The 16,106-nt window shown below is 42.9% G+C and overlaps 3 protein-coding genes across 3 annotated transcripts; 2 read left to right on the top strand and 1 right to left on the bottom strand.

Moving 5' to 3' along the window:
- Positions 1-96: 96 nt before the first annotated feature.
- On the bottom strand, positions 97-4,902 carry napsa (napsin A aspartic peptidase). The gene is made up of 9 exons (XM_085784762.1): positions 4,712-4,902; positions 4,221-4,374; positions 3,475-3,598; positions 2,798-2,916; positions 2,443-2,642; positions 2,092-2,214; positions 1,663-1,807; positions 1,473-1,571; positions 97-805 (listed from the first exon to the last, which is right to left on the bottom strand). Exons 1-9 carry the CDS (start codon positions 4,777-4,779, stop codon positions 644-646), a joined length of 1,194 nt encoding a protein of 397 aa, XP_085640888.1. The 5' UTR covers positions 4,780-4,902; the 3' UTR covers positions 97-643.
- Positions 4,903-8,018: 3,116 nt separating this feature from the next.
- LOC146983260 (uncharacterized) lies at positions 8,019-12,397 on the top strand. The gene is made up of 10 exons (XM_085785609.1): positions 8,019-8,078; positions 8,380-8,445; positions 8,565-8,705; positions 8,798-8,947; positions 10,105-10,200; positions 10,565-10,699; positions 10,870-10,956; positions 11,161-11,200; positions 11,330-11,384; positions 11,643-12,397. Exons 1-10 carry the CDS (start codon positions 8,019-8,021, stop codon positions 12,382-12,384), a joined length of 1,572 nt encoding a protein of 523 aa, XP_085641735.1. The 3' UTR covers positions 12,385-12,397.
- Positions 12,398-12,794: 397 nt separating this feature from the next.
- Positions 12,795-15,250, top strand: atf4b (activating transcription factor 4b). The gene is made up of 3 exons (XM_085784760.1): positions 12,795-12,956; positions 13,673-14,137; positions 14,253-15,250. The coding sequence occupies exons 2-3, from the start codon at positions 13,777-13,779 to the stop codon at positions 15,239-15,241; spliced, it is 1,350 nt and encodes a 449-aa protein (XP_085640886.1). The 5' UTR covers positions 12,795-12,956; positions 13,673-13,776; the 3' UTR covers positions 15,242-15,250.
- The last annotated feature ends 856 nt before the right edge of the window (positions 15,251-16,106 follow it).

The following is a 16,106-nucleotide window of genomic DNA, read 5'->3' as shown; positions in this document are numbered from 1 at the left end:
ATGGTCATCTCCTTTTTCGTAACCTCAAAGAAGAGTGCATTTTATATACTGGCTGCTTAAAATAAAAAATAAATAAAATAAAAGCCACAAGTATAATTAAACATTTAGTCATTAAGTTTTATTCAATGAGATTTGGTAATAAAATTCACATGTGCATTAAAACAAACATCCTGAGACATGTTCAGTGAACAAAAGCAGCTCCAGAGGTCTAGTATTACAACTGGAAACTGGAAATGTGGAGTATTTGCTATGAGTAAAAAAACAAAAAACAAACAAAAACATTGTTTCATCAAAGCAAAAACTAAACATCAAAATGCATAAATCTGATTGAATCCTACATTTGGTTAAAGCTCAAATCAAAAGCAGCTTCATAGACGAGTGCAAGGAATAGAAGCGGCCCCTTCGTTCAGTGGCAGAACACGTCCGCTAAATGGAGAAAGTGCTAATTTCTGTATGATTCATACTTCGTTAGAAACCAGTTTCTCATGTAAACCTCATTATTCCAAGCAGATGTGAGATGTGTGGTAAGCCAGGCCTTTCAGTGGTGTACAACAACCATTACAAAATTAAGACTGTGTGACCTTTAAGGTCAGATTACAACCAGAAACAGGGAGTGAAACTGGTCTCATACAGTGTTCTGTCACTACTTGGCCGGGGCAAACCCCACACGATCAGCATTCCTGTCAAACACAGTGTAGTACTTCCCAATGAATACATCTCCCAGGATCCACAGGGGCCCTGCTGGAGGTGGGATATCCATGGCCATGAAGCCTGACAGGCAGATCGATACCCCCATCTGAGACTCCTGCAATTAATAACAAAGATTCTCATTCACTACAAAAGCATAATCCCACGTTTACAGAGGTTTCATATTATTTAACAATTCACAATTTAATACATGGTTGTCAGTACCTACACACAAAAATTAAACCCATCAATATAACAGAAGAAAATGCCACTGTCACTGGGGGCTGATGCCATTGTCCTTTGGGTTTCTAATTACAAGCATCATCATCCGAGCTATATGAAATAAGACAGAGACTGACACAATTATAGCCAAAAGAAAGTGAAATTCAATTTGGTGAAATGTAAACAAAAAAAAAACCTTTAATTAAGAGAGATTGGAATGAATTTTTTATATGCACATCTTCATTAGAGTGCGAGTATGTTTAGGTTTTGGTCTGATGATAGAATTATTATGAGCAAGAATCACCGTGTACGGGGTTGACTGAAAGTAGACTATAGATCCCTTGTTCATCATAATGAAGGGACATGTCTCATGACTGATTCATTTCACCATGACTCTGTGTTTTTTTTTGTGTTTTTGGTCGACAGTGGAGGGTTTGGGTACACGACTGATGCACCTTGTGCATTTAATAACCTTTGAAGGTCTACTCTGCTTTATTTTGCTGGTCTAAATAACTGGCAGTGACACGCTTGAAGTGAATTTCCTCTGGCATTAGTGACTCTACCTTCATGATATAATCCTCTCCAGTCAGGTTGAACATCTTCCCTCCGATGTTGAAGGAGATGACAGGCAGAGATGGAATCTTCTTACAGTCAATGAAGTACTATGAAGGAGACAAGAGTGTTCAAATAATCCCTCAAAACTAAAAAGAAAAAAAAAAAAAAAAAAAAGAGTGTTGTATCTTTCAACTATACCTCTCCCATCAGCAGGGGCAGAGCTCCAATGGCTTTCTGCAGCGCTCTGACTTCCTCTCGAGGACCTACAATTAAAGACGTTCCCGTGTCAACAATGGCTTGGCAACCGGCTTTGCAAAGAGTCAGCTGGTTGCCAACTGCAACTCTGCAGGGAAGCGAGAGAGAAGTGACATCAGTTCAGTTTCCATGAGGCCTGTTGACACATCACAACTGCACCTGCTATAATTACAGCCTTTAAGGCGAGAAACACGACACATTCACGGTAAATATCCAACAGCTTTTTTATATGAACTCCCTATACATGGGCAACTGCACACCTACCAGATACCAAGAGACATGTGTCCATGAACAGAAACTACACACATAACACTTAGCCTACGCATTTCCTAGTTCTCTGTTACTGTAAAGCCACACAACATCGTTTCTTACCCATCCATCTTAATCTGCCAGTAAGCCTTGCGTGTGACGTTAACATAGTGCAGGTCTCCAGTGTAATACTGTGGGTCTGTGCCACCCAGCATCAGCTCCCCCCCGACAGCAGCTGCTGGGTCTCTGAGGGACAGAGTGGAAAGAAGCGTCACTAATTGTGTTTACATAAAACACCAAAATGTGTAAACTCCAAAGTTGCTGGATGAACAAGTGGCAGTTGGTGGCAAGTGTTGTAGTGACAGACAAAGCCACAAAGTCAACAGTTACACCAATATGGAGGACGGTCAACGCAGAGCTAGCTGAGCAGAATTAAATTAGTCTTGTTTCTCCATCCTTCTGTCAGAAACCAACCTGCTTATGTAGAAAGAGAAGATATTCTCGGGCAGCAGCTTGGCAGCCATGGCTGTGTCAAACACCGGGAGCACATGAGCTACAGATATGGAGGGGTAGCCCATGCCCAAGACCCCATCGAATCGTGCAACTGCAAATGTGATACCAGGCTGCTTCACCGCTTCACCAAACTGCTGACCAGGAACGGACAGACCTGCAATCTACAAGGAGGGGGAGAAAAAAAGACACAAAAAAAAGACGTCAACGCCACTGAAATAAAGAGTCTTCTAATGACATGATAGGAATGGTGTGACCACCAACACGGAGGAATTCAGCTAAGCCAAGAGCTTTGTGTGGGAGTGTTTCTCAAACTCACAGAGACAGTGTCCCCACTGATGAAGCCAGACAGGCTTCCTCTGCCATACTGGATGGAGAATTTGGTGCCATTCTGAACGTATGTGCTCGACTTCTTTGAGTTGTAACGATGATGAAGCCCTAATGAGAGATATGACAATCAATCAACATGAACATAATACGTTTGGAAAGACCTGTTCGGGGGGTGCTGGTGCAGGTGTGGGTGGGTGGGCCTGTCCCCATGCCTGGGCAGTTGGCTAGTTAGCCTTTGAAATGTCTGTGTCGAACAATTTTCATCTACCTTGAGACAACAAGAACCTGACTTCTGTCTTTGACAATGTTTGACCTTAAAATGCAATTACAGTCAAAATCTGGGCAACAGCAGGACACAAAGACATAAAATTGTCCCTCTGTCCTGTGAGCTTCGGCCCTACTTACAATGTACTGTTGTTACACTGATGCAGGAGTGATGACATTTATAGTTGAGTTACTTAGTAGAGTGCAGTCAGTGAGATTTACTGAAGTTCATGTCAGTGAGAACAGACATTAAATCTGTACTAAAAGAAAGTGCTGATAAATGTTGTGCGTATGGTGTGAGGTGCAAAATCTGAGCTATTTAGTCACAAGACAGTGATTTTCCAGCAGTGTGCAGAGTTGTATTTGTGCTAAACGAGCCATTCAATCAAAAAGCAAACTCACAGCAGGCCACGTCGAGGAAGGAGCAGTGAATGGAGGGGACCCACAGGTTGGAGGAGCCGGTGTCAAACAGCACAGTGAAGTCCTGCGGAGGTGTGCCGATGCTGATCACGCCATAGTACTGAGCCTGAGCAGACAAATGTGAAACAGAAGAAAAAAAAACGACAACACAAAGAATGAGTGATAAAGTTTGGGACTGTTTTCACAGCAGACTGAAACTTCAGCAGGAATGCACAGGTGATACTAAAAAAAAAATTGTCAGGTACAGTTAGGTGTTCAGCTGTGTAAACAGCAAGCTGTGCAGAGCTGTGGCAATATAAACAATCTGATACAGTAGCATCCAAAATGCATCTGCTATAGATGATGATTTCACACACAAGTTTGAGAGGGAACATTTCCCGTGTGAAACTCTTACTGAAACTTAAAAACAACAATGTTCCTCTGAACTCCACAACAAAACTTGACCTTTAGGATTAAAATGTGGTGAAATCAAGTCTGTCCGTTTCTGTGTTGACCATTTTAACCAAAAAAAGAACTGAAACTTATGATAGCATGAATCACTAAGTTTAATATTTACTCAACTTCTCCTTTGTCAGGCTGGGAATTCTGCTCAAATATTGAACTTTTGATAATTAACCCCTCTAGTGACTCCATTTAGTCAATATCAACTTCAGTGAGTTTCTACTGGCATGATGGGAAGAGAGGAGAACCACTATAATGTTCATGTTCATGTGTTTAGCTGTGCCTACATCCATGAAGTTGGTCAGCCTCTCCACAGGCAGTGACGGAGCGGGGGAGCTGTCCGGTGCCCCGGAGCTCTTGGCGAAAGCCCGCAGCTCCTCCAGGGACATCCCATTGTCGCTCATGAGGCGGCGCAGGCTCCTGGTTTTATGGAGGGGAACTCTGCAGAGAGACACGGTGATTTAATTAACTGTCACATGCACAATGCACGCGGAAATGCTGCTTCTTATTACACAACACTCACTCGCTCCTTCTCTCTACATGTTTATGTGGAAACAGTGCAAATTTGCGCCAGGTGTAAACGTGCACCTGTGTCGCACATTAATTGAAATCACATGAGGTCATTATGTGACGGTAGCCTATATACTGGAGAAATGAGGAAGTTTAAACAACCCCAGAAGCGCGCGCGCTCACTTTCACATACATGAAGTGATGCTTGCACACTGACTGACATGTAACTGGTAGCTGTCCAAAACATCAGCTGACAAACTGTGTTTACCTGATTATGGCGACGCTTTGTGTTATCAGCAGCGCCCCGATGATGGAAAGTATCTTCAACTGTGTCATGTCTGTTCCGAAAAAAGAGGTGGTGGCTGTGCACCAACTTTTGAGTTGTTTCCGTTATTAAGAGGCGCTCACACGCAGACCAGAGACCACTGGCTCAACTGACGCAGAACGCAAAGCAAAATTACTTCGACTATTTCCGTGTTCACTCGTTTATCTCCGCCGAGCGGCTCGGTGGTTGGAGGACAGTGATCAGGGAGGCGTTGTCATTGGTGGAGGAGGATGTCCATCATCCCACATTACAAACCTGTGGAAAGGGTTCGTAAAGGGTCACGAGTTGTAATGTGACTGTGGAATGAATGATAGAGCACATACCAGCACTCTGTGTAAATGTTAGCAAGGTCCAGTGTGATGTAGACACTACACAGACTGATGAACAACTTCACACACAGAAAACTATAAACCACGGCGATGACTAATTCTATTGGGCCCAATTTTATGGCAAAACTTAAACCATGAATGTAGTGGGGTAGTGCATAACTATAACAGCTACTGGACAGACTTTAAGGAAGTTACAGCAAATCCTTCTTTCTCACTTTTGAGATAATAAAATGTATATTTTGGTAAACTGTAAGCCTGGTGTATAATGTAATTCATGACCCACAAGGGAAGTGTTCTCAACTCAAGTGACATTTATAGATAACTGGTCAAACTGCTGGGGAAGTTAAGCTGGCTGTGACACATGAGGGATCTACTGTCAGCAGGGACAGGCCCAGGGTGTAAAATGATGTTTTGTTTGACTAATACTAGTCAGTATCTCTTCTTCTTCCTCTTTTTAAGAGGCAATCTGAAGTCCCCCAACTTAATGACAGTGCAATACTAGTGTAGCCTAAATGGTTAGAATGACCCATCAACAGGTCTCTGACCCTAAGTCTGGCATAGATTTATATGGTGGCTCATAAATTCTGTACAAATTACAACATAACAACATAACAACAGTTTGTCTAGGGGACACTGTGAGTTATTAACCTGGTTGGGACATCCATCCATCTGTCTGTCTGTACGAATACAGTTGCTGCTGACAGAACATTTTTCTTTCTTTTTGTTCATTAAAGCTGATATAGGCTAGTTGGTAGCTATATTATAGTATAGGTAAATAAATGATGAGTCATCCAAGGTGCCATTCAAAGCCAAACCTGTGACAAAGCATGACAGTTGGGAACAATATCACAAAGACAGCACTCACATAGCCTGTTGAACAAGTTTCCTCCTCCTCTCACAGAAAATAAAACTCTTGGTGTGCACACAAAAAGTCGGCATGCACACACACAAAATAGGTGATTTTGGGTTGTTGAGAATAGGAAAAGCTGAAAACGAAATCATGAAACTTATGTGTCAAGATGTGTTCTGAATGAGGTTAGAGTTGGTTTAGCCTTGAGGTTGTTATTTGACATCAGTGGATAAGGCCGGAGTAAGTCTAGGTCCCAAGTCAAAACACTATATTCTCCTTAACTAAACAAGTTTGTTTGTGTGTGTGTGTGTGTGTGTGTGTGTGTGTGTGTGTGTGTGCACGTGTGTATGTGCCTTCTTTCCATTTTTACTTTTACGTAAGCTTGAATCCAGCTATGACACTTCTTCTAACTGTTGTGATACGTCAAGAAAACCAACACACCCCTTTCGTCTTTGTTGTGCTGGATGACAGAGAGAGACTGAGAGCAAACGACGTATGGGAGGAGACGGCATCTGTGGCATCCATAACCTGACTTAAGCTCAGGTATGTGAACGCAATGGAGAGATAATGAGATGTTCGTTTCTGGCACTGGATCCACAGCCACAGACAAGACAGACTGGAGGAACAGAGAGGACTGAGAGCGACGGCTTCTATACTGGAGTATGATGGTAAGAATCTCTTTCATATTTTACAAGCTAAGAGTTGGGGCTCAACAAGGAAAAACTTGCACCGTTTCTGCTTCTGTCTAACACTTTGTGTTTGCTCTACTCTGCTTCTGCTGTCTTCCATCAGTCATCAGTCACATTCAGAGATTCACTAACATGCTAGTGTGGCACTTCACATGTTTTGTTTTTTAAGTATTTTGGGGGGCTGTTTTCCTAATTGATAGTATAGTCCCGAGAGACAGGAAATGGGGAGGCAGAGAGAGGGGGAATGACATCCAGCAAAGGGCCAACAAAGGGCCAACAAAGTTGGGATTCGATCCAGGGCAGCAGGGACTATAGCCTCTGCATATGGGGCACCTGATTTACCCACTGAGCTAAACAGCGTCCCATGGTGCTTCACATTCCATTGGATATACAGTACAGCTTACATTTGTGAGTTACACGGTCATATTACCACTTTAGATTTTTTGCCTGAGCTGTTGAATGTTATAAAAAGCCTTACATAATTAGAGAACCAACACCCAATAACAGGACACACCTTTGATGTGGCTAACACAGCAGCACATGGCACTTGATGAACAGCATGTCAGTTTATAAACATTGTTTTGTCTGGATCAACAGAATTAATAAACTGGAACAAGGTCAAGGTCATCTCACTTTGGACAGTTTGACTTGCTGCAGTAGGAAAAGTGCAGGTGTTACCCCTACAACACCAGCAAGCCTCTTAGGTCTTCAGATCAGGGCTTACTGACTGTCCCCCGCTCTAGCTTGAAGACAAAATGGTGATCGTGCCTTTGAGGTAGTGGCTGCAACTCTGTGGAACTCTCTCCCTCTATGTCTTCGGTCTGCAGGCTCTCTAGAAGTCTTTAAACAAAATCTCTATTCAGGCTCGCATTCATCTCTGCTGCCTCTGTTCTGTAGGGTCTTTTTCTCTGTGGCTCATGACCAACTGTGTTTTTTGTATGATGAGGTTGTTGACTGTTGTTAACACTGTCATCATTGCGTGGGAACTGTTGTTGTTTATTTGTTCATCATTTTTTATTTAGTGTTGTATACATTGCTCTTTGAATTGTAATTTTGTGAAGCACTTTGTGAATTTTATTTCTGTGAAAGGTGCTATACAAATAAATGTATTATTATTGTTCAGATATTCACATGAGTCCCAGGAGTGGAAGCCATCATTCATTTTTATTATGGTGCCTCTGTGCATAACATTATATGCTAAAATAGATGCTGTGACCTTAAACTTGTCAAACATTCACAAAGTGAGAACACATGGCTTCCTGTTGAGAGGCTCTGTGCTTGTTGGTCCTTTTCTTAAACACAAGCAATCATTTGAAAAATTCTGTACCAAAATCTGTACCACTTCAGTCCGTGTTTTGAAGCCTGTGTCAAAATCTAGCGTAATGACGGCCGATCTGTGCATGATGCAGCAGCTGAACAACATCTTGAAAAGAAAATTATGGGTATGTGTGGTTGTCATTATTTTGTCTGTTGAGGGCTTTGAGCTGTATGAGAACAGAAATAGAAACAATTTCTTGGCAGATGTCCACCACTGATGTTAGACATCGTTACAGTAAGTGTTGATTTGACAGATAACAAGAGCATTTCTGATAACTTGCCCTTGTGTCGTCATGGATAAGGACAAGGGCAACACAATCAGAGTCACTTGGAGAAAATTAAACATGAAGAGTTGTCAATCAGACAGCTTTTTATCATTATAGTTGTAATATCAGGTGGTAAAATTTTCACTTTTAAACCCCATAGCTGCCCAGCTCCTCCGAGACAATCTACCTCCCACAGCCAACCTATGAAGACCCAGATACAGTGAAGGTAAAAAACAAATAACACATTCCTGTTGCTTTCTATCCATAAGGGCAACAATCTGTGTAATCAGAGTGACGCTAAAAAGAAGAAATAAACAGATAACTCAAACATCGTTTCCTTGTCAGCCTGCTGCAGATGGAAGCCAGTCACTGGTTCGAGTCAAGCCTGTACCTCATCCCAGATCCAAAAAAACACTACGAGTCCAGCCCATCATTGCCAGCACTGGTGACCCTGAAGACAAAACAAGCAATACAACCAATGCAGTAGTGAGTTCTGCAGTTTTGACACTTGCTTTACGGGGTGAATTCATGATAGCACATATTGATTTGCCTTCATTTGTGTGTCCATTTGTCATCAGAGCTCTCCACACAGTGAATTCCCTGCAGAGAGGCCTCGTCCTGTCCGCCCCCCTCCTATTCCACCAAAACACGTGACCCACAGTAAACCCACGGCATCTGTCACAGGAAACTGTCATTATATCAATTCAGACATACAGTCAACTGTGAAGGTATATCGTATTTGAAAAACAAAATAAGAGCGTAATTTACTCTTGACAAGGCTGTCACATGTTTGGTTGATAGTGCATTCAATTGCCAGGTGCTATGTCCAAAGTCTTGTAAGACTATTAATCACTTGTAAGGTCTTGATCTAAGGACAATTAATGTGTTGAAAGACTTTATTCTGAAGATCATAGGCTACAGCAGGAAAAGTACAGCTAGGGTCCTCTGCACACTCACAACACTTTATGGATTGGGACACCTGCAAAGCACCATGTTATGATCTACACAAGTTTTACTTTCTCTGGAAATCACCACAAAGATTCAGCAGAAAGTGACTGCCTCATGCCAAGAAAAAGTCACATTTTTTCTTTTCTTCCTTTTGTGTGCTAAGCTAAGATAAGCTAAGCTAAGATAAGCTAAACGTTACACATACTCATATTGATCTTCTCATGGCCAAACACTTTTTTCTTTTTTTTTCAAATTAGCAAATAAGCTAAACACTTTTGACAGCATATTTATTGAATATCATTATTAATTATTTATTTATTATTTATTGAAATTAAAGCTGTACTAATTGTTGTGGTACCTGGAGAAACTATAACTTCTTTATCTTTTTCCTTCTGCCAGACATCAGCTGCCAGTACGGTGACTGTACAAAATTCCTCTCGCCCCCGTCCTCAGCGCCCTCCTCCTCCCTCCATCTATTATGACAGACTACAGTCTGCAACTGAGACCAAACCTAAAGTATGTCAGCATTTATAAGATTTTGTTGACATACATTCTGAAAGTGACTGACATGCACTGTCTGATGACTGTTTTTCTCTGACGTGTTTTCTCTTATACAGAGCGGCTCCGAGGAGCCTCTACTATCAACAATCAGCTCTGTGAGACAGACTGCAAAATTACCACCTTCCTGTGAAGAAGAGGCAACACTTTATGAGACTTATGAAATGGTAAATTAAGTCTTATAGTTACTGATACTGTTTTCTGTAAGTTGGGAAAAATATTTGAATTATTTTATTATGTGGTTGGTAGGCTAAGACCTTTAGTTATCATTAGTCTAATGCACAGCATGAGAGCTAAGAAAACAATGTTTACAAAATGTTTGACGTACATTCAGTGTTTTGGTTGTACTTGAGTGCATATGAATGTGTTTGATTTTCAGGTGACGAACAGCACAGACAGACCTGCAGTTCCACCTCGCCTCCCACTGTCCTCCCTCCCTCGCTCTTCCTCGGGGTGTGACACCTTGTCTCCACAGGTATAGCTGACGGTTACATGTCATGAAATGTCTAGGTGTCTATCAACACTACAACAAAGAAAAACATGCATCTCCATGCTGTCATGGAGATGCAAATACTAAAGAATGCAGCTTTTGTCCTGCATTTAACACTGTTCAGTCAGCATGACTTGCAGATTTCTGGCCCAAACACTTTGGAAACCCCCTACTGCAAGTTTCTTCCTATTCAACCTTTTAACAGCTGTAACAGACAAAAAGACAGACAGTTTACAGACAAAGCAAAATATCAGTCAGAAATTCAAATTCCTTCATCAATGTCCTACTCATTTGTCACAAAGTTGTGTTCAAGGAAAGGAGGAAAATGTATTTTCTTTGTCTATGACAGTCCAGACCACCACCTCCTAAGTTCAACCCACCACCACCTCCAACACCAACATCAGGGACACCATCAGAGTCTTCGTACACTAATACAGAGCAACGTTCCTACCTGTACATTCTGCCAAACGAGGAAGACAACATGGTGAGCAAAGTGACACACACTTTAATTAAATACTCAGTAGATGGATGGATGGATGGATGGATGGATGGATGGATGGATGGATTAACGCTAGAGTATGTTTTAGTTTAGTTATGAACCATACATGTATCTCTATTAACCATACATTTATTTCTATTAAACACCACCACCAGGCACCAACGACGTCATTGCCTCGGTCGGGACAACGCTTCCAGAGTAGCTGCTTCTCTTCATGCTATCAGACCAAAAACGACCCAGATGTAAGACACCTGTCTTCTGCTTTGATTTAGTGTGGTTCAAAATTTGGAGAGGATTATTTTTTCACTCTTGCTATATCAGTTGATTTCAATTCACATTTTAATTTTAGATATATTGTGAACCTAGACACAGTGAATGAGAAACAGACACTCACATGACTATCCCTGTAAAGTGTTTTTGACAAGAAAATGACCCGTTCTTTTCAGGGCCTCTATGAAATGTTGAGATGGTTGACAAGAGTGTCAAGTAAGTTCAAATTTTGTCTTCTAGATAAACATTTTTTTACTTAACTTAACATTGATTATACCATTTTCAGTGGAAAAGAGCATCCTCAAGTGTTGAGTTTGTTTATCTTTTGTGCAATCCCCCAAACAGAACCTGATTACATGACTCCATCACCATATGGCCTCAGTATAGAAGAGGAAATCAGGTATGGAAACTATCATATGAATCATCTTTACTAATCTGTCTTATATCCTTTTAGAGGAAATAGTGCATGCTAGTTTGCTAGTTAGATGTACAGTACATACACCACCTGCCCTGAGCTGTCTCTCTGTGCTATAACTTAAACTTTGACAATGGCAGTTAATGAACTAAATTACTACAGAATTCATATTAAACATGAGTACATGAGCCGGATAAAGAAGCAGATGTTCATTAAGCCTTCCCTGTCACTGTCCCTATGCAGAACATTTAATCAGAGAGCCACTGATGTGAGCAAGGCCCTTCGCCTATTCAACGTTCTCATGATGAAGCGCCATGAAAACCTGAGCAGCGTCATCACAGAGCTCAGGTCCATCTCCAACAACCTGGACAAGATGCAGAAGCAGAAAAAAAACATGGGCATTGCTGGAGGCACCACAGGCGCAGTGGGAGGCGTGACTGCAGTGGTGGGCATTGCCTTGGCTCCTTTGACCATGGGTGCCTCACTGATCGCCACAGCTGTTGGAGCTGGCATGGTGGCATCGGCTGGGGGTCTGGGCGCTCACAGTGTAGCGAAGGCCAAGAAGAAGACTGTGAACAGGATGGCAGTTGAAAAACTCGCATACGACTATAAGACATGTGTTGCTGACCTGGAACACTGTCTGGATTTCATCCTCTCTGGGATGAATGAGCTGCGACGACATGACATTGCCAGGTTACAGAGGGCAGGTGCCCAGCTTGATGCGGTTAAGATGGCTCATCTGTCACAGTCTGTGTTTAGCAACTTGAATAGTAAAAGGATGGCCTCAGCTTCACACACAAGTATGTCATCAGAGAGACTGCTTCAGGCGTTTATCAAGGAACTGGATCTGTATTTTACAGAGGCAGATGGTCAGAAGTTGAAGAAGTCCAACAAGAGCAAGTTTTCTGGTCGAGCTCGTCTTCTGGCTACAAATCTGGAGGAGGAACTAGAACACCTGAATCACATGTGGGAAATGTTCAGTTAAACCGGAGAGCTCACCACCACCAGTCTGTATGTGTGTGTGGTGATGTGCATATTTGTATATGTGATATTTTTTTGTATATTTTCATTGGTGGAATTGATTTCCTTATTTATTTTAATAAACAATAGTCCTTGTAATTTAACCTTGTGTGGTTTATGAAACCCAGCATTTAAAAATAGTTCAAGGTTGTAGTGTTTTAATTAGTTCAAGACGACAATAATAAATAAAACCGAAATATTTAAGTAAAGTGAAAAAAATCTCGAATTTATTGTCTATATTGATTTGCTTTGCAAAGTTTAGTTCCTAAGACAGGATGTGACAGACAAACACTGGCGGAGTGATAATGTGGGCACCGCGGAAGGATACAAGTAGTCCTCGCTTTAACTCTATATGAGCACCGCGCCACACCATGCGCCATTTTCCTTCCTGAGGAACAACAAACGAAGAAGTAGCATTGTCGGAGATTGTAATATTTGCCGAAATGGCAGTGTAAAGTGTGCAGCGACCCAGCAGCAGCCAACAAAACAGTGCATCCAACCAGTGCACTGAGTTACTTCTACTTAAGCAAAAATGTCGTAAGTATTTGTTTTTATTTTCTCCGTCGGTCGATGACAGCTGTCAGGTCGAGGGTGTGCGCGCTCCTCGGCGCAAAAAAACACCATTATTTCTGTTAAGAATAGATACATTCGTCATTTGTAGTTAATTAAAGATTGTATATCGAATATAATCGTTAAATTGTATAACATGAACGTGGATGACGCAACACGCGACACTACCATGTAATGTCACATTTTTAAACTGACGTTAATTTGTGTCTTTACATTGTGTCGGTGTTAATCATCCAGGCCGATTTGGTACATGTGAGTGAAACCCGGTCAGATTAAATCGACTGGCTGTGAACGACAACGTGGCAGTCAGAAAATGGTTCTTTTCCTCTATTTGTCAAAATGGCGGAACGAGAACAAAAGTGTGTCTGTTGTTGGGGGAGGGAGAGAGAAAGGGAGGGAGGTGGACTCCCTGACCCTGTCTAGAGTCAGGCTGACGTCAGAGTCATAAGACTGGTAACGGGAAGGAAACACGTGACGTGCAGCAGGTGCACTGCAGGGATGGGGGCAGTGTTGTGCACAAATTAGAGCATTTTGTCCTGTGTGATCATGATTATTGTGTTCAGGCTCAACTGTCCTCTTGTGCACACACTGACGAGCTTGATTTGTGAATAAAAAAATGTTTTGGTTGCCCCTAACTGTAATGTCACACACAACATATCTTAACATTGTCCCCTTTTCCTCAGGTCCTTTTTGGAAACCCTCACCACTGCTGCATTCGACAGCATAAAAGAAGTCGACGCTCTCCTAGCTTCGTCACGTACTCCGTTTGTGACCAACAACAGCCACTATGACCACGATGATGACAAACTCACAGTTTGGCCTGGAAGACATGGAGGCCCTTCTCTGGGGGCCTTCCTCTCCCATGGCTGACGCCATGGACTCCCTGCTCTTTCACCCTGACCAAGAAGAACATCAGGAAGGAGGAGGAACCTCCCAGGAGGGGGACACTTCACCTGCGTCACCCCTCACCTCCTCATCACTGTCTTCTTCCTCCTCTCCTCCGCCCTTCTACTCTCCTCCTCCCTCGCCACCAGCTGTCCTCCTCCATGGGGACAAAGCTGGGACTGAGTCTGACCTGCTCTGCCTCCCCTGGGTGGGCCACCCCGATCAGCTGAGATGTAGCGAGATTGTCTCAGGTGACAGGAAAGGTAACGATTGTATTCTGCTCCCCTGCTCTTTGATAACATACCTGAAATACTCGAAGAGCTCCATCTTGTGACCAGACCTGAATAAATGATAAAGTGTTTCCTTTTTCTCCTGCAGAGGAAACGTTTGGTGACCTGGACTGGATGGCTGAGAGGATGGATCTGAGTGAGTTTGATCTGGAGTCTCTGATTGGCTCATGCAGTCCTCCTGAAGAGTCCCCCAGCTCTACAGAAGATCTCCTGGCCTCCCTAGATTGCCCCATGGAGCTCGACTCCCTCCCACTGCCCACTCTTTCAGACCCTGAAGTTCTTCCCTCTGCTCCTCTTCAGAGTTCACCTCCCTCTCCCCTTCCCACCGTCTGTGAGGAAGTTTCAGTCATCACAGTGGATGACTGCGAGTCAGACATTGATAGGCAGGAGGCCCCTTCCCCTCCCCCATGTGTCCCAGAGCCACAACAGGAGCTCGAAATCAAATCCGAGCCCTCTTCTCCCGACCCGTCCTCTCCATTGGTCGATTCTCCTTCCTCCCCAGTCTACACCCTGGACCTGGGCAGTGAGGTGGATGTCTCAGAGAGCGAGGTGAAGCCAGTGTTGGCTACCGTGGTCCCTCAGATCCCGAGGCTCGTCCTCTCCCTTTCGCCGACCCGCATTGTCCTCGTGCTGGCTCCCAAAAACGAAGTGGGGATCACTACCACCACCGTGGCCACCACATCAGAGGTGGCTCACTCCTCCACTACACAAAGACCCACTAGACACAGACCGTACCCTGAGCCCAAATACAAAGCTAGCCCCCCCTCTCCCAGTGCCGCCAATATCAAGGTCAAGTCAGGCCAGGGTGCAGGTGGTGAAGAAAGAATAGCTTTGAAGGCACCAAGGGACAAGAAACGGAAGAAGATGGAGCAGAATAAAACGGCTGCCACGCGCTACAGGCAGAAGAAGAGGGCTGAGCAGGAGTCGCTCTCTGAGGAGTACTCGCTGCTGGAGAGGAAGAATATGGAGCTGAAGGAGAAGTCCGAGTCCATGGCCAGGGAGATCGAGTACCTCAAGGAGCTGATGGAGGAGGTCCGCCAGACCAGGACAAAGAAAGGCCTCAGTGCTGACCCCTAGTGGCTGAGAGAGAGAACCAGAAAGATTAGGTGTGAGTTAGGAAGAGGGCACTGCAGATTTTTATTTTTAGTGTCAACATGTATCAGTATGAGTTCTGTCCACACAGCATGTCTTGGGTGTAAAATCCAATAAACGTGTTTTTCAGAATATCTTGAGCTATCTATCACTGGTATTAAATATAGAGTAGTTATATCAGGTTTAGAGTAGTTCTTTGGGAATAAGTATTTTCCATCCAGTATCTCAACTTGTGTGAAGTTTGTTATATTTTACTATATCATTATCTGGACCTCAACTTGTCAGTAAGTCTTTTTAAACTTTTAAACTGTGTATATTAGAGTATAACCCGACCACTTGTATTATCATTCTCTTAATAAAGAGTCTTAAACCAAGTGCATTAATGTGGTGTTGTCATTGGGGGGGCTATGGGTGGGAGGAAAAACTCTCTGGGGGAGTAATGTGTAAGTTTATTTTTTACACACAAACTTATAGTTAAATATATATTGTGAGTATCATTTGTATACCCATCTGAAGTAAAACAAAAACATAGAAAGTGGGCATTTAAATGAGCCGATATTCCAATGTGAATTCACTTACCTAATGAACTTAAATAGTGATGACAAAAAGTAAGTTTAATAAGCACGGGTTTGGGTACATTACTAGGTAACCGGTAACTTGCAAACATGATGAAGGATTTGGGTTTATGTCGCTGAAGAGACATTTTCTAACACTGCACAGTGTAGCGGTACAGCACCACTCTTGTGTAAACCTTCCTGCAGCTCTTTCACAATCATGTCTGCTTTGTTTTGATTTTGAAGCCATCATTTTGTTGACTTCCGCAGTTTCCCTCGGCTGCTGTTTGCTCATT

Source organism: Trachurus japonicus, chromosome 8 (assembly GCF_045865225.1).
Source record: "Trachurus japonicus isolate A0001 chromosome 8, Traja_1.0".
Lineage (NCBI taxonomy): Eukaryota > Metazoa > Chordata > Actinopteri > Carangiformes > Carangidae > Trachurus > Trachurus japonicus.
The sequence above is the reverse complement of the archived record's forward strand: the minus strand, read 5'-3'. Positions and strand labels throughout refer to the sequence as shown.